At 44.1% G+C, this 23791-nt stretch overlaps 2 protein-coding genes across 2 annotated transcripts in view; one reads left to right on the top strand and one right to left on the bottom strand.

Moving 5' to 3' along the window:
* Positions 1-3264, top strand: part of col6a4a (collagen, type VI, alpha 4a) — a 98688-nt gene extending 95424 nt beyond the window's left edge. Inside the window, exons 44-45 of the mRNA XM_039806175.1 lie at positions 1105-1152; positions 2450-3264. Of these exons, the coding sequence (XP_039662109.1) occupies positions 1105-1152; positions 2450-2625 (224 nt within the window). The 3' untranslated portion in view covers positions 2626-3264. The remainder of the gene's footprint in view (positions 1-1104; positions 1153-2449) is intronic.
* Positions 3265-6500: 3236 nt separating this feature from the next.
* The window catches only part of pik3r4 (phosphoinositide-3-kinase, regulatory subunit 4), a 29439-nt gene continuing 12148 nt past the window's right edge, over positions 6501-23791 (bottom strand). Inside the window, exons 10-21 of the mRNA XM_039806174.1 lie at positions 22863-23066; positions 19102-19303; positions 15620-15729; positions 13956-14268; positions 12644-12809; positions 11871-12035; positions 11097-11308; positions 10852-10983; positions 10470-10570; positions 9166-9254; positions 8345-8465; positions 6501-7800 (exon numbers count right to left, since the gene is read on the bottom strand). Of these exons, the coding sequence (XP_039662108.1) occupies positions 7630-7800; positions 8345-8465; positions 9166-9254; positions 10470-10570; positions 10852-10983; positions 11097-11308; positions 11871-12035; positions 12644-12809; positions 13956-14268; positions 15620-15729; positions 19102-19303; positions 22863-23066 (1986 nt within the window). The 3' untranslated portion in view covers positions 6501-7629. The remainder of the gene's footprint in view (positions 7801-8344; positions 8466-9165; positions 9255-10469; positions 10571-10851; positions 10984-11096; positions 11309-11870; positions 12036-12643; positions 12810-13955; positions 14269-15619; positions 15730-19101; positions 19304-22862; positions 23067-23791) is intronic.

Raw genomic sequence — 23791 nt, 5'->3', positions numbered from 1 at the left:
GTTTAATATCGGTGGCAGCAGGGCTGCACAATATATTGTTTTTTTTAAAATGGTTATTGCAATATCAAGTTGTGCAATAAACACATCCAAGGATGGACATAATCCCTTTATTTAGCCTACGTGAAGAAGAAAAACACAGATGACAATTCTAAATATATCAAAAATATAATGGAAACTATGCTGTTATGTGTCATTGGGTATTTTTAAGATGGTATATGGAAATCCTGGAGCTTTCTTAGTGGCTATACTGTGTGTACCTGCGTATCACGTAGACTACACCGCTGGTGGTGCCTTTTATGTCCAATTCAATGTTCAATTTGTTCAATAAAATGTTCAACAAGCAATTTGATGTATTTTAGCAGAACACTGAAAGCAGCGGAACTGATAACACTTAAATATCTATGCATTCATCGCAAGTAATATCGTTATTGCGATATTTTCCTCCCATTTGTGCAGCCCTAGGTGGCACTTTAAGTGGAGGAAGGTAAATGAAAATAGAAATCGTTGGACATTAAAAAGTAGATTCAATAACTCAATAAACATCCAATACAGTATGCAGCAGCTGCTTTAAAAGCAGCAATGCTAACCATACCACATTTTAAACTAAAATCATTTAGAGGCCGATTATTTCACCCCAATATACATACAGTACGTGCACGATTTTGGCAGCTAATCCTTTTCTTCTACCCAAGTCTTTACCGTTTTAACCTTTTTAAATCCACCTCTTTTTGCTTGATTTTCGTCTATTTCCCTTAAGGGAAAAGATTATAACGGAAGAACTGCAAGGCCAAAATGCATGTATGAGGGCTCATTTGAATCCTCAGTTCTTCTAGTTGCTGAGAATGTGCTCGATTAGCATGCGATTAAAACACAACATACGCTACAGCAGTTCTAACATGGTTCAAAATAGTTATAATAAAAAACATTCTTTGTGCCACACTATGCAGAACACAACACAAACCTATTACACCTTGTCAACATGACCTCTATAAAGTCTCAGACCTCTAGTCCTAACCTGATGGGAGCTAGGTGGATGTTAACAGGTTACCAGAACGTGTTGAATAAAAGCCTAAATCTTGTGGTTGACTGTGTCGTCTCCGACAGATCCCAACATCCTGCCGATTCCAGAGCTGGCCAGCTTCGCCTCAAAAGGTAAAAACGGATTTTAACAGGAGGGCCGTACTGTGTTTTCGCTCATTAACTACAAAGAATGCATTTGTGACAGTCTTGGTGAGCATTTTCCATTTTGGGATTGATTTCCAGTTTCCTGGAAGAAGGAACATGCATAGACAATAAACTTGCAATAGTAATATATAAAATAAAATAAAGTATCGGAACAGCAAAGTATTGGGACGGGAAGTGTTTACGTAAGAGTTTCTCACCTAGAAATACTTTGACTTTAAACTTGCAAATAAATTGATAACGTAGCGAAAGTAAAGTATTTTGACAAGAAGTGTTTACGTCTCTGGAAGGTTATTTTCCTTGGCCTAAAAATGCCCAAAAAATCATCTTAAAAAATAGAAAGAAATAACAACCCAACTGATAAGATGATGTGGGAAACGCTCAGAAGGAATGGGAGAAAAAAAACATACTAAATTAGCAGCCAACTGCATGAAGCAGGCAGGCGCCTTAACTTCAGAAGACTGGAACTGTGTTTGAAACCCTCTTCCCTCTATAGTGTTTATTAAATAGTGAACCATATCGGGAACGAACAGACCAGATTTCGGGTAATCAGAACTGGGCTTTTTCCGAAGATTTTGTTCCTTTTTGGGAGGTTTTTGTTGAATTTTTTGGGACGTATTTGTCGCATTTTCCGACATTTTTCCTGCTTTTTTTTAAAACATTTTAATTGACTTTTTCAGAGTTTTTTCTTGCCTTTTTTAAGGTTTTTTTGGACACTTTTTTTCTGAATTTTTCTTGCCTTTTTCAATTCTTTTTTAAAAAAAAAATTTTCGGAATGTTTCTTGCCTTTTTTGGAATCTTTTTTCGATGTTTTTGTCGTTTTTCTCAATCCATGCAGACATATCCCGGGACCTCCCTAGATAGTTGAGATCCCAAAGTTACCCCCCTAGTTTACCCCCTACTGTCTAAACCATAGACTGTTATACAGTCTATGGTTTAGACACAAAAGCCCGCTCCATTTTTCCTTTTCAGTTTCCGTGAGTGCTTCTTCTTCTTCTTCTTCTCCTCCGAGAAAACACTGCAGCGTTGCATTGTGGGTAAAATGCAGGGTACATCGTATGTACACTCAAATCAGCTGTGCATTGTGGGTATGACTATATAGTCACGGAGAATTCGGAAACCACTGCAAAATGGCGAACACACTATATGGTGCTCTGTTTCCGTGATAGGGAGCGGCTCCCGGCGCAGCTTTGATCGCCCAGAAGCCATTAGTAAGGGAGTGTGAAATGCTGAGTCATGTCTACCACTGTAACGTGTCTTCATCCAGACAGCTGTTTCCTCAGCCAGGACCAGGGCGGCTGCCAGAACTACACCATGATGTGGTTCTTCGACACCGAGCAGAGGGAATGCTCTCGCTTCTGGTACGGCGGCTGCGGCGGCAACGGAAACCGCTTCAAGACGCAAGACGAGTGCGAGAGCCTCTGTCTGACCAAGAGCCGATGAGGAGGGGACGCCTCCGGATCACCACCGTACAACCCAAAAAAAAGAAAAAACATACATACACACACATGCATCTTCCAGGGAAAACACCAAAGAGACTTTATGAATTCATTCACAGCTGAGGGTATTCTGGGACATTTAAACTGCTAATTAAATTTAGGTTTTTAAAAACGCCTTCAGGAAAAGTTGTTCTTTCTTATCTCAGAGCTCTCTTTTTATTTTTATTTTTTAAACCTTCACCATTTTGCAATAGAAAACTCTTGAATGTGAGGTCCTGATTGTGTGTTGAGTGTTTAAAGCTCCTTCACAGATGACTTTTTCTACACATCAGGTGCTATGTCCCTGGAGCCAGCGGAGGCGGATTATGAATGAATGTTTGAAGGAATCACATCAACATTAAAATGTTTTTCCATAACTGATCAGAAATGTTTGATTTGGACTCGCATGCGGCTGTTTTTCCATCCCGCTGCTGAAAGAAAGTTGCAGAACCCTTATTATTATTATTATTATTATCTTGTAATCTTAGGATTTAAATTCTCTCCGTATTTGTTTTAAGTGTTAATGATAGATTTGAAAGTGTTATTTCATGATCATCAGCTCCAGCTTGTTTTTCTAGACGTCACACATACACACACACACACAGATACAGAGAGACACAGATACAGACACACACACACACACACACACACACACACACACACACACACACAGAGACACACACACAGAGACACAGTTACAGACACACAGAGAGAGACACACACACACACACATACAGACAGAGAGACACACGCACACACACACACACACAAAGACAGAGACACACACACACACATAGACACACAGAGACATACACACACAGAGACACACACACACACACAGACACATACAGAGAGAGACACAGATACACAGAGACACACACAGACACAGAAACACACACAGAGACACAGACACACACACACACAGAGACACACACACAGAGAGACACAGTTACAGACACACAGAGAGAGAGACACACACAGACACAGACACACACACATACAGACACACAGACAGAGACACACACGCACACACACACACACACACAAAGACAGAGACACACACAGAGACAGAGACACACACACACACACACAGAGACACACACACAGAGACAGAGACACAGGAAGCTCCTACCGTAGAGTTGGAGTCATGGTGGTCAGGGTGAGTTACTCAGCCTGTTGGGCAGACGAGACGCTCCAGCTGGAGGGCAGCAGGTCAGACCAGCACAAACCAGGGACCCGGCCCTCATCGGCCTGCTCGCTTATCAGGGACGATATCTGGCAATCTGCACATTATCTGTATCGGGGTTTTATTTGACCATAAAACCGATAAAGTTAAAAAAAAATCAAAAGTGTGCTACAGCTCTGTGTCTCTCCCTCTGCTTCGCTTTCACTCAACACTTCAGTAGTTCTATATATTATTTTGAAATGGACATTTTGTTTAGTTACATTTAGTATTAAAAAAAAAAAGCAAAACATATACTCGTATCACGAGTATTTTGACACTGTGGCATTGCTACTTGTGTTGGGAATTTGTAACATTCCAAAAGATTTTGATATTTTTTTTACTGTAAATGCACATTGGTTCCAGTATCGGTCAACCCCTACTCTAGAACATTAACTCCCATTACCGGTAAGTAACTAAACTCCCCAAATTCCTAGGAAGAGGGGGGCTGGCCTCAGAGCCCCCCCTGTTTGGCTGCAGCCCCCTCACATCTGAACAACAAGCTGCTGAAGAAAATATTATTTCAACTGACGGACCAAACTTTGGACTCTGGAAAGGATCAAACTAAACTGCAGAACGGTCATAAAAGGGTCAAAGGGTCCTAAACGTGTCTCACTGCTCAGTCGGTGTCATCGTCTGTCTGTCTGTCTGTCTGTACCTGGAAATCCGTGACTGGGGTTTATGAAACCGAACAATGGTGCTTGATGTAAAAAACAAACAATAAAGAATTTTACGGAATTCCTTGTGGACCGTTTTGTGTGTCTGAATCAGCCGGGACCAAACCTGCGGCTGCTGGGTTTAAATAAAAATGTAAATCCTAAAAACGGGCCGAGGGGAAAATACGCTGAAGGCCAGATTCATGTTACACCAGTCTCAGGGGGGGTTTTGGGGCAAATGTTCCAGTTTGAGAGGTAATGTGACAGATTAGAACGTGCTCCAGAAGTTCTTATTTAAAGGGAATAAATGTGTTTTGCATATCATAGAGGGGGGGGCGGGGGTCTGGGTGTCCTCCCCCAGGGAAGTTTTGACCATCAACGACTTCATTTCCTGTATTCTGATACACTTTTACGCACCACGTTACGGTGGAAATATCTTTATTTAGCCTGTGTGACGAAGAAAAACACAGATGACAATTCAAAATATATTAAATATATAAAGGAAAGTATGTTGTTGCGTGTCATTGGGCATTTTTAAGAGGGTACGTGGAAATCCTGGAGCTTTCTTAGTGGATATACTGGGTATTAGAGCCCGGCCGATACCCATACATATATTTAATGATTTAAAAATCTGATTTTCAGATATATCGGCCGATATATATATATTTTTGTAAATAATCCAGAAATGTGTAACTTAAGATATGAAACTTGAAGTCCTTTTGAACAAAAAGACAACAAAAAAATCTGTGTTGCGAACAGGGAGGTTGTAGAGCGCCCTCTGGTGGACAGACTAATTTACTTCCGAGTCTCACTTGAAATAATTGCAAATCGGAAGCTGCAATATTAAGTTCAGAGAACTTCTATTTACATTTCTAACGACCGTCTCTCCTGGAGAACGTGTAACTCGTCATGAAGTCATTTCTTAGCCAATCTTGTGATTATTTGAGCGGTTTGAAACGGGCGATCAATAACGAGCAGAATGGATTGTTTTCGCAGCTGGTCAGACACCAGGTTTTATTCAACAGCTGGACAAACACTGAAAGGCAGGTGACATGTTTCTTCAGCAGCAACAAAATGCATCATTTCATAGTTTGTACAAGCTTCAAATCAAAACTTTATATTATTCAGATTTAAAATAACGTATGTACAAAATCTACTGTGTAGACAGAGAAGAGAGAGATATACAGTAGAGAGAGAGAGAGAGAGCATTTGTTTGTGTCTCTGATTAAAGTTGGTCGTTTGTCTCTCCACAGAGTAAAACCGATGATCATATTCTCATATGGAGATCAGGTGGCTCACAGGTTGAGATCACAGTTCAAATGAGAACTAAATATTAAATATTTGATTATAGGATTAGGATTTTGGTCCGTTTAAAACAAAAAAGGGAGAGAGAAAAAAAAAGAAAAAAAAGAAAAGGGGACAAACAAGTGCTTTTAAATACGTAATAATATCTTGCAGCTCCAGTTGTTCGTGATAATTATTAACATTGACTTTGTGCATATCAGACTCTGAAAGACCGAGTAAAGAGCCGGTTTAGGACCGTCAACCTCCTCATGCTCCCGAAAAAACCATGACACTGAATCTACAGAGGTCGGCAGGTGTCACAGAGAACATCATTTGGGCATTCAACATGCATATTTTATTCCCTCCATGAGAAATGCGTTAAAAGGGATAGTTGAGATGTTTTGAAGCGTGTCTGTATGAGCTACTCCTCCACAGTCATTCCAACCGGATGTGCGTCCCCTTCCTCTGTCTCTGTGTTGGGGTTCTAACCTGCGGCTGATTTGTGAGGACTATGGTTAACTGCTCCTCAGATCTCTGCAGGGTAAATCCAGACAGCTAGCTAGACTATCTGTCTGTCTGTCTAACAGCTAGCTTGACTATCTGTCTGTCTGTCTGTCTGTCTGTTTGTCTGTCTAACAGCTAGCTAGACTATCTGTCCAATCTGAGTTTTCTGTTGCACGACTAAAACTACTTTTGAACGTACACATGTTCCACCAAAACGAGACCAGACCCTCCTCCGCAGCGCTGTGGAGGAAGGTCTGGCGAAGCGAGACCAGCGTGTTAGCTACAGTAGATGGCGGTGGGCGCGCCGCTTGTTTGGAGAAGCGGGCGGGAGCACCGACACAGAAGCTAAGCGACGTCCTGCTGTGGACGGGAGCAGCAGCTAAACGCGTTATTTCAGTTTAAGCGCGCGCTATATTTAGAACATTTTCAGCGCTTTCCCGTGGCGTCAGACGGCCCTTTACGACGGGGAACCGAAGCCGTTATCTCCGCTCTCCTCAAAAGCCACCAGACTGCTGATTTTTACCTGGCAGGGCACGGGAGTGGCTGCTCTACCGCTGCCTCAGTCGGTTAGTTAGTGTTATCGTGCGACTTTGGTAAGTCGGAAGACACCCGAGTCGAGCGTAGCCAGTACAACAAGTCGGAGTGTAAGCTCTAGCCAGGTTATGTCGTTAGGTTAAAATGTCGACAGAAAGAAGTTGGACTCAAATAATAAGACAGACGTGCTGATAAAGTGTACATTACTACAGCGATGAACGGAGCAGCCTGGTTGGGTTTTGAGGTCGGCTTTGCTTGGGGAACTTTCTGAGTCGGGAGTCCGATAGCAGGGGGCTTTCCATTTGAAATTTCCATTTGAAATTTCCGACTTGGAACTGGAGTACCAGAGTACAAATGGAACGCACCAAAAACCCTTTAAAAAAAAAACAGACCTATGTCAAAAAATTAGCATATTAAGTGCACACCTTAATAATGCGAGGCAGAAAAGTGTTCCTCTGTGACAGCTGCCGGGCTGTGTACATATGACGGGTTGAGGAACAGGAAGCCACACGTGGCTTTAACGCATCATCAGAAACAGCCAATGGGGGAGGAGGAGGAGGAGGTGTTCACCAACCACAGTGAAAAATAGAAATGCTTAATTAACGGGAGATAACGGGATATAACTTTCTGGAACCATCACAGATTAGAAACCGCACAAGGAACACATGTATCCTGTGTGTGTGTGTGTGTGTGTGTGTGTGTGTGTGTGTGTGTGTGTGTGTGTGTGTGTGTGTGTGTGTGTGTGTGTTTTTGTGTGTGTGGCGCGTCTTCACTTCCAGACTTTGACGATGCCGTCTCTGGACGAGGTGACGATGAAGCCCTGTGTCGTCTGAAAGGTGGCGATGTCGGTGATGATGTCGTGGTGTCCCACGGGCAGGGACTCGGGGCCGCGGCGAGGCGAGTCCTCCACCACGCCGCTCTTCTGTTTGCTGTGGATCTCCTACAGGAGACATTAAGGGTCGTTTTCTTTTCTTTTTTTTAAAACACACCTTCAAATGTTAAGTAACGGTTGAAACATTTACAACTACATTTTCCCATGAGCCTTTTTCTTTTTGTCCATCCCCTCTCGTTGCACAGTTCATTTTAAAGCGCGCGTGTGTGTGTGTGTGTGTGTGTGATTGAGTGAGTGTGTTTGTGTGTGCCCGCTAGGGCTGCAACTAACGCTTATTTTCATTGTCCATTAATCTGTGGATGTTTTCTGGGTTAATGGATGAGTTGTTTGGTCTCTAAAATGTCAGAAAATGGTGAAAAATGTGGATCAGTGTTTCCCAAAAAATCCCAAGATGACGTCCTCAAATGTCTCGTTTTATCCCCAACTCAAAGATATTCAGTTTCCTGTCCCAGAGGAGAGAAGACACTAGATATTCAATATTCACATTTAACAAGCTGACATCAGAGAAGTTTGACTTTTCAAATAATAGTTGCCGATTGATTTAATAATCGATTCACTCTCCTGGGTGCCCGTCCAGAGCGTGTGCACCCACCTGTACGACTTCGGTTCCTTCGATGATCTTCCTGCTGTAGAGGACGGACGGGCAGTGCAGCGAGTCGTTGGCTCCTCCCGCTACGATGTACGACCGCTCCGGATACGCCAAGTCCCAGAACCTGAACGCCACAAAACAAACATTACAACTTTAACTTCAACCAGTTACAACTCCGACAACCTGCCGGCGGGCCGGGCCAACATTACGGTCTCCCAGAGGCTGTTAGCGGCCCGTTTTAAAGCTAAAGTGAAGACATTGGTCCGCGAGACACTAAACATTTAGCCTGACGTGGTCATACTCAAGATTCTGGTCAGAACAGGAGTCTGATGCTGCTCCACTGGGCTGTGATTACGGGGCGTGTTTCAACCCAACCAGGAAAGAAAATGCCTCTGCACTCCATTGGATAGACCTCCAACCAATCAGAGCAACGGAGACAGACGTCACGAATTCAACCCAGGCGCTCTTTGGTGACGTGGTTGATTACGATAACTGTTGATCATCTGTCCATCATCGTATAAAGCCCGCCCCCTGACAATTTGATTGGTCTGAACAGCTCTGGTTGGAGCATAGTTGCAACCACACAACGGATCAAGTCCAGACCCAACTTCCTGACCTCAGAGGTTGTGGGCGGGGCTAAGTGGCTGGCATCCAAGGCTACTATACACTAATTTATTTGTCAAATCATTGGGAGTTGGGAACAGATTTAATGAAGTATTTGTGTAAAAGTGTTTTATATTTCATTAAGAGTGTATTCACTTTAGACTACATTGACCTTACAATAAAAACAAGCGGATACAAAATGGTTTTTGTCTTGTTCAGACCTGATCCGCATGTCTGATCCAGCGGTCAGCAGCAGAGGGTTCCCGTCAGCAGGACTGCAGTAGATCCCGTGAACACTGTGAGGAGATGGCTACACACACACACACACACACACACACACACACACACACACACACACACACACACACACACACACACACACACACACACACACACACACACACACACACACACACACACACACACACACACACACACACACACACACACACACACTTTTAATTCCAAAATTTGTGTCCACCTGATGAATGTCAGTCCAAAATTCTCTCCCTGTTTTAGATGTTTTTGGTCTCAACTCACTCCTGAGCGAATTATCTGTCTCCTTAGATGCAAAATGCTCCCCTACAGTGGGGAGAACAAGTATTTCATACACTGCCGATTTTGCATAAATGTGATTTTCTGGATTTTTTTTTTAGATTCCGTCTCTCACAGTTGAAGTGTACCTATGATGATAAAAATTACAGACCTCTACATGCTTTGTAAGTGGGAAATCCTGCAAAATCGGCAGTGTATCAAATACTGGTTCTCCCCACTGTATGGTCACCAGTAGGGTTGGCTACTGAAACCCGTAAACAACCGGTATCTACCGGACTGAATGACGATGCAGATTTCAGTGTGTCATTTCGGTGCCACTTTAAAGCCTACTGTGCCCTCTAACGCTCTGAATCAGACGGTACAGGTAACAGAAGCATCGCTGAATGTGCAGCTAGCTAACACTACACTTGGCAGCAGGTAACGTTAGCCTACCGTTAGCTAGTAGCTAGTTTTAAACACGGTTAAAACGCTGACAGCTTAACGGTCTAGCACGTGGCTGTTTTTTACTGGAAAGGATTCCAACAGCGGGACGTCCAACAGTCTGCAGCTGAAGACACAGAGGAGACAAGCTGACCTTTGAGACACAGTGGACACCGCTGGACAAACAACACTGACGGGACGCAATGCTGAGCTAAACCTCGAGTGCACCTTGACAAACTGTAACCCTGCTGCCATCCAGTGGCATTTCTTTTAGTTCTTTAATAACAATTGGCTGGGGAAATAAGTTATTATTTTTATATAAATTATTAGCAACAAACAATCCGTTCTTTAATGTTGCCAACTGTTGTTTTGTGCATTTTTTTTTCTTCCTACAGTGGCACGTTGTTGTTCATACATTGGTATTATACAAATACTGATTATAGCTGCTTTAAGCAAGACTTGAATCAATCAATCAATCAATGAGAAAATAATCTGAACTGAACCGACCTCTGAAAACATTAATCGCTTTTACACGCACACGCACACCTACCTGCATCTCAGAGAGTGGTGGCGCAGAGCTCGCCCACAGGGTGAATTTACGATCTCCAGTCTCCATGTCCCACATGGAGACTTCATTATTCCCTTGGACAGCTACAGACAGACAGAAAGAGAGAGACAGACAGACAGACAGACTTCAGTTAGATCTGAACTAGATTTCAGATGTGAACAATCAAACACAGATGATCCTCTTCACTGTGTATAGTCTGATCTATCAGAGCCATCAGCCCCTGTCTAACATGTAGAATGGTTTAGCACAGTTAACAAGTAAAGAACGATGATCTGAAACTCCTTCAGTCCGTATAAACACAAATATGAATATCGTATCGTATCGTATTAAATATGACGGACAGAGATCATTCTCGCCCTCTCACCTGCGATGACAGATGATTGGTAGAGCGGATGCATCAGCAGCCGTCTGATTCGTGCTCGGGCGGGGTGGGAGTGGTTTGAGATGGGGAGCTGGAACCGCATATCCCAGCAGGCCATGGTGCCGCTGCTCGTACCTGTAGAGGGAAACACCCCCCGCTAAATACGTGCAGTCGCAGTCACAAAGCTAGGAAAAAACACGGCTTAGTTTGAACCTGAAACCGGTCCTCACAGAGACACAAAGACCAACCTAGGCAGAGCCAGCACTGGTGCATGTCGACGGTGAAGGAGGTGATGAGTCCCAGGCGGAGGTCGTGGCGGAGCGTCCAGGCGTTGGAGTTGGAGCGGAGGTCCCAGCCGACCAGCGAGCCGTTGACGGTGGCGTACGCCAGCACCGACTGGGCGCCCGAGTTAAAATGGTGGATGTCGACCGCACAGCCGTCCTCCTTCAGGTCCAGAGACCTGAGAGGAGGGACACATACGACGGATGAGACAGAGGAATACATAAGTACAGAATACTGTGGGTGTTTTTTTGTGTGTGTGTGTGTGTGTGTTTTTGTGTGTGTGTGTGTGTGTGTTTGTGTTTTTTTTTTTTTTTTTTGTGTGAGACTGTGTGTGAGAGAGAGAGACTCTGTGTGTGTGTGTATGTGTGTGAGACTGTGTGTGAGACTGTGTGTGTGAGAGAGAGACTGTGTGTGTGTGTGTGTGTGTGTGTGTATGTGTGTGTGTGAGACTGTGTGTGAGACTGTGCGTGTGTGTGTGTGTCTGTGTGTGTGTGCATATGTCTGTGTGTGTGTGTGCATGCGTGTGTCTCTGTGTGTGTGCGTGTGTGTGTGTGTGACTGTGTGTTTGTGTGCGTCCATGTGACTGTGTGACTGTGTGTGTGTGTGTGTGTTAGAGACTCGTGACTGTGTGTGTGTGTCTCTGTGTGACTCTGTGTGTTTGTGTCTCTGTGTGTGCGTGTGTGTGTGTGTGTGTGTGTGTGTGTGTGTTGTGTGTGTGTGTGTGTGTGTGTGTGTGTTACCTGGTCTGGAAGGGCTGGACTTTGGGCGATTTTGGCGGTTTGTTTGCTTCGACTGCCAGCAGCTGGATGGACCCGTTATCCGACGCCACCGCCAAGTAATGCGAGCCCTGACAGAAGGTCAGCGTCTTCACGTTGCCGCCGATACGAGAATAAGTCAACACAGACCTGCGGGAGCGAATGAAGAAAGTGACGCACTCAAATGTTTTCACAGCTAAAGCTGGAGGACGCTCTGGTCCGAGGACATTCAAGCCTAAATCTGAAGTTAAAGGGTAACTTCGGTTTTTTTAACCTGGGCCCTATTTACCTAACAACATTTTGTATTTTGTGGCAGCTGCGAAACAAGCTACAAAGTAACGTTAATTGGCAATTGCGCACCATCAGTTAACGTCCACTAAAAGTGCTGCTGTTGCCGCTGACAGACTCAGATTATTATTATTCTAAGTGTCTGACAACATTACAGAAAGGATCCCTACAGAGATAGAGCTTTTAAAACAGCCCCGAAATCGCCAAACTGTCCAGACTCCAGAGGTGTGCAGTGTGTGACAGAGGCTTGTGCAGCAGACGCATGAGGATTTTGTTACAATTATAAGCCCCTATAAATAACAAATTCATTCATTCATTCAAATCAAGATTTTCTGCAGGTATTAAGTCACAAACCTACTGTGAACTCAAATACGTGGTCAAGGCGTACGGGCGAAACGTTGGATTAGATAACTGACGCAGGTGGGACTCGTCGCCTCGTGCGTATCCTGTCGGTGGTTTTAAAGTCTCACCTGGTGGTCGTGGTCTTTCCCTCCATCTTCTGACTGTCCCAGACTTTAACGGTGCCGTCGTTGGACGCCGTGGCGAAGATGGAGTGTTCGTCCGAGACTCGGATGCGGTTCACGGCAGCTTTGTGTTCGTGGAGGTGGGCGACCAGCAGTCCTTTCGGGTGCCACCCTGAAACACACGTTGACAGCTCGCTGAGTCTAAATGAGACCAAACTGATGCGTGTCACCGTTTCTGGGTGGAAACTGCTGCTCATTCAATCGCTGTGGGATCAAACTGTCAAACATGGTTGTGTGTTTATATTTAGTCTATCAAGGTCCTTATATTTACCTATTATATATATACTTCTGGGTATTTTTAGTAAATGCCATACAGATAAATGTAAATGCATGTCTCTTTGTGTGCGTGTCTCTGTGTGTGTGTGTGTGTGTGCGTCTGTGTGTGTCTCTGTGTTTGCGACGTGCATGTGACTGTTTGACTGTCTGTGTGTGCGTGCATGTGTGACTCTAGTCTGTGTGTGTGTGTGTGTCTCTGGGTGTGTGCGTCTCTGTGTGTGTGTGTCTCTGGGTGTGTGTGTGCGTGTGCATGTATGCGTCTGTGTGTGTGTGTGTGCACGTGCGTCTGTGTGTGTGTGACTGTGTGTGAGTGTGTGAGACTGTACGTACATGCGTCTCTGTGTGTGTGTGACTGTGTGTGAGTGTGTGAGACTGTACGTACATGCGTCTCTCTGTGTGTGTGCGCGCGTGCATCTCTGTGTGTGTGACTGTGTGTGCGTGCGTGCATGTGACTGTGTGTGACTGTGTGTGTGTGTGTGTCTGTGTGAGACTGTGTGTGTGTGTGTGTGTGTGTGTGTGTGTGTGTGTGTGTGTGTGTGTGTGTGTGTGTGTGTGTGTGTCTGTGACTCTGTGTGTGACTCTGTGTGACTGTGTGCACGCGCGTGCGTGCGTCTGTGTGTGTGCGTGTGTCTGTGTGTGTCTCTGTGTGTGTTAGTGTGTGTATCTGTGTGTGTGTGTGTGTCTCTGTCTGTGTGTGTGTGTCTCTGTCTGTGTGTGTCTCTGTCTGTGTGTGTGTGTGTGTCTGTGTGTGTGTGTGTCTCTGTGTGTGTGTGTGTCTCTGTGTGTGTTAGTGTGTGTATCTGTGTGTGTGTGTGTCTCTGTCTGTGTGTGTGTGTGTGTGTGTGTCTCTGTCTGTCTGTGTGTGTCTCTGTGTGTCTGTGTGTGTGTGTGTGGTCTCTGTCTGTGTGTGTGTGTGTGTCTCTGTCTGTCTGTGTGTGTGTGTGTGTGTGTGTGTGTGTGTGTGTGTGTGTGTGTGTGTTACCAGGGGGCGGAGGCCGACTCTCCCACTCGGCGCTCTCCATCATCTGTTTGGCCATGCGCTCGGCGCTGCACTGCTCCCTCTTCTGCTGCACCAGCTGCTGCAGCTCCGCCTTGCAGGTGTTGATGCGGCGCTGGTAGGCCGGGCCGCTCGCCACCGACTGCAGCACGGGCACCGCCGGCACCGCGGCGCTCTTCCTGATCTGACTCCCCGGCCCGTCGGCAGCCTGCAAACACATCAGACGCCGCGTTTTACTGACTGCTCGATCAAGTTTTCTCAGAGCAGAATGACTCTGGGTAAAATCAAAACTTCCTAACTAAAACGATCAATTTACACATTTAGTTTAGAAACAAAAACCCCAAATTAGATTTGTTTTAATATCAAAACATGACCGCATTACTCTGAATAATGCTTCAACTTCATCTCTTTAGGATCTCAATAAATAAACACTTTGTGTAAGAACAAAATCTAACCAGAAGAATAATGAAGCCTAATCGCATATGTAATGCAGATCTTGGCCCATTCGGAGCCTCCGAGTGGAAACTTGGCTCAGACTGCCGTTGGGTGTTTAACGTGGCTGAAGGTGAGATGAAGACGTTTAGCGTGGCCAAAGACACGGAGCACACGCGAGTCAAACATTGGCCAGCAGCGTGTTTAATGACGCGGAGACGAGCCGCTGCTGACACAGAGCCAAACTTCTAACTGCTGTCGGGACATCAAACCTCACTACAGTATGTGACCGATGCACACTGATTTACATATTTGATTTCTGGACTGTTGGTGGGATAAAACAAGGACATTTAAAGAAGTCATAATGAGTATTTTTTACAATTCTCTCACATTTTTATAGATAAAACAGTTTGATTTAAATTGATTTACACTTCTTTTTGTCTGATTTTGTATGTGTAAAAGACAGGCGAGTAGGATAGCATATTAGGACAGTCTTTAATGTTAGATGGGAGATGGTGTCAGACTGTAGTCTGTTCAGTCTTCTAGAGCAGCGTTTCTCAAATGGGGGTACGTGTCCCCTTAGGGGTACTTTGGAGGACTGCAGGGGGTATGTGACATTTTTTGCTAAATGTTTTTCAGTTACAAGGCTGTAGTTACTTCTACAAGTCTCTAAGTTTTTGTTCTTTTTTTCGAAGTTTGTCGCTTATTGGAATTTTTTTGTCACTTTTGTCGCCCTAGTGTTGCCTTCCTTCTTTCTACTGTGTTTTTTTTTCGCAGTTTTTATTACTATTTGACCTATTTTTTCCTTCCTTCCTTCTTTCTACCGTCTTTTTCCAAGTTTTTGTCTCCTTTTTCCATCAGGATCTAAATGTTTTCCAGGTCCAAGGCTGTTGTTATCGTTGACATCGCTGTATTGTTCCTCTTTATAGAGACTTTTTTTTTCTACCATAGTACATGGCCTAGTACATGGCTTAAAAACACTGTTCAAAGGGGGAACATTATTGAAAAAAGCTTGAGAACCAGTGCTCTAGTGTATGGTAGGCATAACTCACCTTCTCGAGACACTCCTAACCAAAACGGTTTCAGGCACGAGACTAAAACAAACCTATTAAGGCATCAAGGCTTTAGAAAACTGTGTTAGTGTGAATGTGCCTCTGGCTGCACAGCACCAGTCCCAGACGTGACCTGATTACTGGAAACATCAATAACTCTCAAACACACGGGGAGTGGGGTTTACCGTATGGCTGGGCGGAGGGCGGCTCCTGAGACCCAAACATACTCTTCCACTCCTCGTTCATCGTCGAGTCCTGCTTCGTGTGCTTCCTCGCTGCAGGAACAAAAGAAAAAAACAAACACATACAGGTACTAGGGCTGCTCCATCATGGGAAAAAATAGAATCACGATTATTTCGGTCCATATTAAAATCATGATAATTTAACACGACTTCTGGAAAGATGTTGCAATTATTGAACTTAAAAAAATTAAATAATTCAAAAGGTAAAAGAAACCCCTACAATTGTGATATCTGCCTTAATACTTTTCCTATTTAAACTTTATTTTCCATTCAGAACACAAGAGGAAATAATAGTTTACTTGCAAAATGTAATGATCTAGATAATTGTTTTTCTCGAATATTCTGTTTATGTAATCACTGGGAGCCGAAATCACGATCACTATTCAATTTCAGTTAATTGCACAGCCCTAACAGCTACATAAAAACAGGATGCTAGAGGTCTGTTCTTGCGCCACAATCAACAAACAAGTCTCTAACAAACGTCGCCGCGTGCTCGACAGATGCTGGGACTTCCACAACTGGGTCTAATTACGCTGCAGAAAATATTTATCTTAAGCTACGTTCAGACCAACAAAAAAAAAAAAAGCAATCTGTCGATCCGCCGAAGGGTTGCGCGGCTGCCTGTGGAGGCTCGATGCTGGAGGATTTGGCGTCACCTTTGACCTTTTTAACTTTGGTTAAAATAAGTTTGTAGGGAAAAAGAAGAAGAATCCGCGCCAGGGTTGAGGGAGGTCAACGGCCCATTTGTGTGACGTCTGGTTGTGTTATTTAACCCACCCCAATCTAGCACAAGGCATGCACTTGAAGGCAGCTTCACTTCGCAGGAGAGAGAGGAAGAGAAAGAAAAGAGAGGAGTGAGACATAGCGAGTGCTTTGTTGTTGCAGGAAACAGTCAGCTGTTCCACAAACTCCCGGGCAGTTCAGAGCTTGCGTTTGGCGTTTTTAAATCTGTCTTGTGGCAGAGATGGAGGCAGTGATGTTTCCCGTTTCCTGTACGGGACTCTCACACCGCCTCAAAACACACCCACAGGTCTGATCTCCGGTTACATCATTGGCCACCGCAGCGTAATGCCGGGTTGCTTTTCTCCTTGCGTTTCAAAAGTTGAGGCGCCTTCTTTGGACCTGATCTATCCTTCCTTCCTTCTACTGTCCTACTTTTTACAAGTTTCTCACTTTTTTCTTCTTATGTCTGTTTTTGAAGTTGTTGATACTATTTTGACCTATTCTTGCCTTCCTTCCTTCCTTCTTTCTACCATCTTTTTCCAAGTTATTGTCTTTTTTACAGTTTTTGTCTCTTTTTCTCACAGAAGGCGAAGCACTGCTACTTCTGCTACTTGGGCGGAGTGATTAGTGCAACACCTGAAAAGCACCGTTGTTACTCTCTGCTCCTCACCATGGGGCATCTCAGCTTCCTGCGAGCAAATCACTATCACTACTAATCACTATACTACCGTAAACATCCAGTGTGTATACGGTTAGAAGATGGCTGTGTGTCATGTGACCTTGTTATTTGTACACGCTGTGACTATAGAAATCACAACATGTAAATAGGAACATGTTGGTGTTATTTTGTCACTTATTGGGAGCAGTAGGCTAGATGGAGCCGGTTACCTCCAGGATCTGTGCTAAGCTAGGCTAGATGGAGCCGGTTACCTCCAGGATCTGTGCTAAGCTAGGCTAGATGGAGCCGGTTACCTCCAGGATCTGTGCTAAGCTAGGCTAGATGGAGCCGGTTACCTCCAGGATCTGTGCTAAGCTAGGCTAGATGGAGCCGGTTACCTCCAGGATCTGTGCTAAGCTAGGCTAGATGGAGCCGGTTACCTCCAGGATCTGTGCTAAGCTAGGCTAGATGGAGCCGGTTACCTCCAGGATCTGTGCTGAGCTAGGCTAGATGAAGCTGGTTACCTCCAGGATCAGTGCTGAGCTAGGCTAGGCTAGTTTGAGATGTAGTCACTTGTTTCTAATTAAAAACAGAGTCAACTCAGACTCCAGATGTCTTCATTTAGGAACAAAGTGATATTATAAAATGAGGACTGACATCTGTGCAAATGTAATAAAAACTTAACATGATAGTTTAGCACAAAGATACAATGCCAGAGCTCAACAGTCTTTCCTCATGTTCGGCCGTGTAGAGGGACTCTGAGGACTGACAGGTATTTGGAGAACACAAAGGCAGAGTGATTAATATGGGATACTAGAGAGAGGAGTTTCCTCGAAGCTCTTTGGCTGCAGATTGCAGATGGCAGTAATTTACTCTGCTGACTTACAGAGAAACATCTGGAACACACAGTTAGCTGTGATCCATCACTGAGCTACACAGAGCTGGAGTCCAAAAAAGGCAAAGCAAAACATGATTTACTAAAAATCATTTAAAATCAGCAGGGGGAGGCGTGTAGAAACCACCGTTTACACCGGTTTGCAGCTCTCTTTCTCTCAGTGTCGAGGGGGTGGTAGGTTGCGAACACCGACCTCATTATTCTGGGGGTCACGACTCGAAAAGGTTGAGTACCGCTGCTCTACAACATGAGTCAAACTCAAGGCCAGCACGCCAAACTGGCCCCTCACAAATTTTGATCCGGCCCGCATATTAATTTAGGTTCACAATGAATTTTGACCCACCTAGTTGTTCGCCACACCAAAAAGACAGGAAACTGTTTCTTCAAACTGCAATTACGTGACACTCAAAACAAAACTGAACCCCGTGGGGAGGAGGGCCACGACATCATGGCCACCAACACAACTCAGCAAAGATTGGTCTTGCTCGGGCTTTAACTTCTGGATATTCTGACCGAATGGCTTCGCTCCCATCTTTCTCCGCTCGCCATTACGGAACTACAACTCAAACTAGCGCACAACCTCAACGTCATCGTTCTCAGCCACTCCCTCTGTTCGCTGATTGAACCGGTAAAGATTTGGCCGGAGAAAACCCAAGACTATACCGCAAACCCAGACGGTGTACTGGAGGAAAATTAAAATTGAGCGGAAGTACGTAGGAGGGCGGAGCCAGGCTATGAAAAAAAAGATATAAATATAAAAAAAAATGCAATTTCACATCATTTTGGACCATTATTATCACCATATCTGTGTCTAAAACATTGGAAAAGCTAGAGAAGATCATAAATAAATAACTAACTAAAATAGCTTTAAGACAAAACTTGCTAAAGAAGTCCACTGGGGACCGACTACAATCATTAGATCTTAGAAAAGTCTTTTAGTTACATTAATTCGGTTCAGGTGGTGCCCAAAATGGCTCAGATGCTACAGTTAAACATTATAATGGCAGAGAAAACCCTGGCCGGTCAATAAACTATTCATGTCTGACAGACCTGCCCCCACTGCTAAAAAAAAATCCTAAAGGAAACACTGGTGTGTGAGTAAATGCTGCGTCGTCATGATGGGGACTACCTCTCTTGTCCTCGGGCTCGGCCTTGGGTTTAACCAGGTCCACCTGGCGGCCGGTGATGCAGAGCGCGGCCAGGTCGATGACGCCGGTCTGGGCCGCCTCTCCCAGGTGACTCGGCTCGCCCATGTTGGCTTTGGCCTTGTTGGATTTCAGCATGAAGTCTTTGAGCGCCAGCAGCTTGTCCTCCTCCGCCTCGGTCATGCCCTGCACAGCATGGGAGCAGGACGGAGGGAACACAGGAGGGTTGGATCAGGGTTTGTGCAGGTTTCACCAAGTCAAATTCAAAACCTTTTTAAGACCATTATGACTGTGGTACCCAGGGCCCAAAAAGATGCTAGAATGAATGGCTGTGGATGCGGGGAGGGGCCCATAGAAAAAGGCTTTTCTACAGGGACAGAATTTTTGAAAGCAGCTTTAAGCCAAGGTCCTGAGAGGTTCTTTGTGTGGTTGCATAATGTTTCACACAAATGTGGGTTTTCCTCATAACATCAAGACTATAAAACCACACAATGTTTGTGGCAGCCTGTGGGTCAGAAACCACTACTACCCTCCCCAGTGTGAGTGACTGTTTATGTGGCTTAAGTTTAAAAGGAACACGCCAACTTATTGGGAGTTTGCTTATTCACCGTAACCCCCAGAGCTAAACAAGTCGATACATACCCTTCTCGTCTCAGCGCATGTTGTAACTCTGTCTGACAGTTCCACCGGTAGCTTAGCCTAGCACAGAACCTGCAGGTAACCGGTTCCAACTAGCCTACTGCTCCGAATAAGTGACAAAATAACACCAACATGTTCCTATTTACATGTTAATATAGTTCCCGGTTTGTTTACGGTTAGAAGATGGCTGTGTCTCATGTTACGTTGTTTTTTTGTACATGCTGTGACTCTACAAATCACAACATGTAAATAGGAACATGTTGGCGTTATTTTGTCACTTATTCGGAGCAGTAGGATTACTGGAACCATTCACCTGCAGGTTCTGTGATGGGCTGAAGCCGCTGGAGCCGTCAGACAGCCTTACAGCACGCACGGAGATGAGAAGGGTATGTATGTATGGACTTTAACTCTGGGGGTTACGGTGATTAAGCTAAAGTCCCAATAAGTCGGCATGTTCCTTTAAACTTTTTAAGCCATTCTGAGTTTATTAAAACACATAAGCAGTGTAATGCACATTGTAAAAATCACTGTGTTCATCACAGGAGTTCCTGTGCAGATTAAATATGCCTGCAGTTTTTAAATCTGAGTTTCCGTGGAAGTTCCTCCGGGGTTTACTCATCTTGTTACCAGACTTCTACAGAAACTTTCTGGCCTCGTGGTTGAATTCTGAAGAAATCATCTGGTTAAATCCTTTTAGGTTTTTTAGTGTCAATGGATCGTTGTTTGATTAAAGCGATGCTGAGGAAGAATGCATGTGGGAGTCGGAGTGAGTGTCTGTATGTTTTTAACATTCTGTCATTTTGATTGAGAAACTGAGATACCGCTTTGTAGTCTGGAGGATATGAGGAGTTACCTCCCTTTTAGGAGTGCTCTTCTCCTTCAGAACAACCTCCTGCTCTTCACTTTCTCACACAACCGCATAACTTTGGGTTCAACATCGGGTGGGGGTGTGGGGGGTGGGGGGGGTTGAGGTCTCCATTTGTGAGCCAAATTGAAATTTTGAGCACCAAACACTACATATCCTGCATTCTGGTGAATTTTTCCTGCAACAATGTGTGCCTTTTCTGCATCAATTTATGGTGGAAATGTCTTCATTGATGTAAAAGAAATTATATAGAGAGGCGTATTTATTGCTTATGTTACCCACGATGTTTATAATGTTATTCATTAATTTTATTGAAAGATTTTACTTTATTTCTCCTCCTCCAGTGAGTTTTGGTTCTGCGTTTTTGTCGTTTTATTATTAAGCTGCCATTTCGACATTTCTTTTCAGTTTTTTTTTGTTTAAGACTTCAATCGGTTGAGTTTTAAATTAATGGGAAAAATCTGGGGTTTGAGGAAGTTGGGAAATGTGTCTGCGTTGAGTTAAAAACAAATGAAGTGGATTAAAGGATTCGGCGCAAATGGTTTCTGCTGTTCTGAGGTCTGGTCTTTACAGCACCGTGACCTGATGACAAACAGGATTTATGAAAACCACAGACACACACACACACACACACACACACACACACAGACAGACAGACAGACAGACAGACAGACAGACAGACACACACACACACACAGTGAGACAGACACACACACAGTGAGACAGAAACACACACAGTGAGACAGATAGACACACACACACACAGTGAGACAGAAACACACACAAACACACACAGAGACAGATAGACACACACACAGTGAGACAGAGACACACACAGAGACAGATAGACACACACACACATACACACACACAGAGACAGACACACACACACACACACACAGAAAGACAGATAAACCCACACTCATTAGACCACATGGAGCCATTTCACACCAAAACATCAAGTTCCGAGCAGTGTGGGAAATCTGTGGCTCAAATTCACTTGAAGTGTGTGTGTGTGTGTGTGTGTGTGTGTGTGTGTGTTAACTTTAACAGGATAAAACGCAGTGTTTCACTGCCCCCCTGTGACCAAAGCCAGCATCACTGATTGTCCCTGAACTAGAGCTGCAAAGATGAAATCAATGAATCGATTAGTCAACTATTAAATTAATCGCCAACTATTTTGCTAATCTATTAATCTGTTTAAGACATTTAATTATGAAAAAAAAAGTCAAATGTCTTTAATGTCAGCTTGTTAAATGAGAACTCTCTCTCTCTCTCTCTAGGAATGTTTTCATGATGTATTTTATTTGAATTATTTGTATAACAGTTTAGAAAATCAATTGGGTTAACTTTCACTTAAAAAGGTCTTTTTCCGGTTCATACTTGTATTTTGTGTTTCTACTAGAAAATGTTTGCTTTAATGATCAAAAACATTATTTTCTCATACTGTCTGTCTAAAGATACCTGTATTCATCCTCTGTCTAAAACGCTCCGTTTTCGCACCTGTCTCTTTAAGCTCCCCTGCTGAAAAAGCACAGTCTGCTCCGATTGGTCAGTGTTTCTGAGTCTTCCTTATCTGCGGTCTAGGAGTCCCTGCACCATCATTGCAGCCGGGGAATGACTGTAACCGCACTGTAGAGGCACTTTCTACCTAAGTATAGTATAGTTGTGACATCATAACTGTACAAAAGTCCTGACGGCTTGTTTAAAAGGCACAGTTTCGAGCGTTTTGGTATTTTCACAGTATTCATATAGTACCTCGACCTGCTCTATAATAAAAAAAGAAAAAAGACATGGAAATCTCACTTTTTACAATATGGGACCTTTAAAATGTTTAACTTTTTGTATATTTATTATAAGGGTCAAGGGTCAATGTCTAACATCAGCACGTGGGAAAAGTCCACATGCTTATGTTAGACATCCAAGTTGTCTTTTGTCCAACTAAACTTTATTTAAACATTAGGTGAACAGGAAATGTGTAGTTTTGGTTGTTGTTTTCATTAAAAAAAACATGTTGCTGTAAAATATTTGGAATAAATGCCATTATTTTTTCATCCTGACTATCAAAACATGATTTGTTTTAGGAATTTATTTAAACAACCCTGCCACATTTTCATTCATCAGTATAAGTATATACCGGAGCTAGCTCTCCATGTAATAAAAAAAAAAAAAGGTAGATTTCAATAAATAAAACTGAAAACAATGAATAAATAACGTGAGACTGAGGTGCGTGGTTCTGACCTGCGAGAGCAGCTTCTTGAGGAGCTGTGCGATGGCCGGGTCCTCGGGAGTGGGGCATTCTGGGATGGATCCTTGGCGCTTCTTCTGCCGAAGCAGCAGGTGGCGGAAGAGGCTGGCGATGTCTTTGGAGCGCAGCGCGTAGTCGAAGATGGAGCGACTGACCGGCTCCTTCAGGACACTCAGCAGGACCAGCTCCTTATCGATCTGGGGGAGGGGGGGGCTCACTGTTACTTTTTAACCAGTGTTCCACATTGGTGGTAGGGTTGAGATATCCAACTATCTAGGGAGGTCCCGGGACATGTATGCATGGATTGAGAAAATGAAGGAGATGATGATGATAAAGGGCCCTATTTTAACGATCTAAGCGCGTGGCGTGGAGCGCCTGGCGCAGGTGCGTTTAGGGCGTGTCCAAATCCACTTTTGCTAGTTTGACGGCAGTAAAAAAGGGTCCGTGCGCCGGGCGCCTGGTCCTAAAGAGTTGGACTTAGTGTCTTCATTCACAACATGCAATCAACCAATCAGAGATCATCTCCCATTCCCTTTAAAAGCCAGGCGCGTTTGGACCTTGGAGCATTGCTGTTATGATGGAGGATTTACACCCTAATATTTTTATTTGTAATCTTCTGCGTGTGTGTGTGTGTGTGCAGCTGTGCGTGTGTGTGCAGCTGTGCGTCCCTGTGTGTGTGCGTGTGTGCTGCTGTGCGTCCCTGTGTGTGTAACAAGCATAGTGTGTGTGCGCTGTGCATGAGCCTAGGAGCATTTTACTAATGCTCTGTTAAAATAACAATGAAATGCTGCGTTATTGACTTTAGACCAGGTTTTTGTTGGTCAATGGCGCGATCACTTCCCACTGCCTCAAGATAGCAATACGCCCAGAATGCACCTGAACACACCTCCCTGTAAGACCAGCACGCCCAGAATGCACCTGA

Source organism: Perca fluviatilis, chromosome 7 (genome assembly GCF_010015445.1).
Source record: "Perca fluviatilis chromosome 7, GENO_Pfluv_1.0, whole genome shotgun sequence".
Lineage (NCBI taxonomy): Eukaryota > Metazoa > Chordata > Actinopteri > Perciformes > Percidae > Perca > Perca fluviatilis.
The sequence above is the reverse complement of the archived record's forward strand: the minus strand, read 5'-3'. Positions and strand labels throughout refer to the sequence as shown.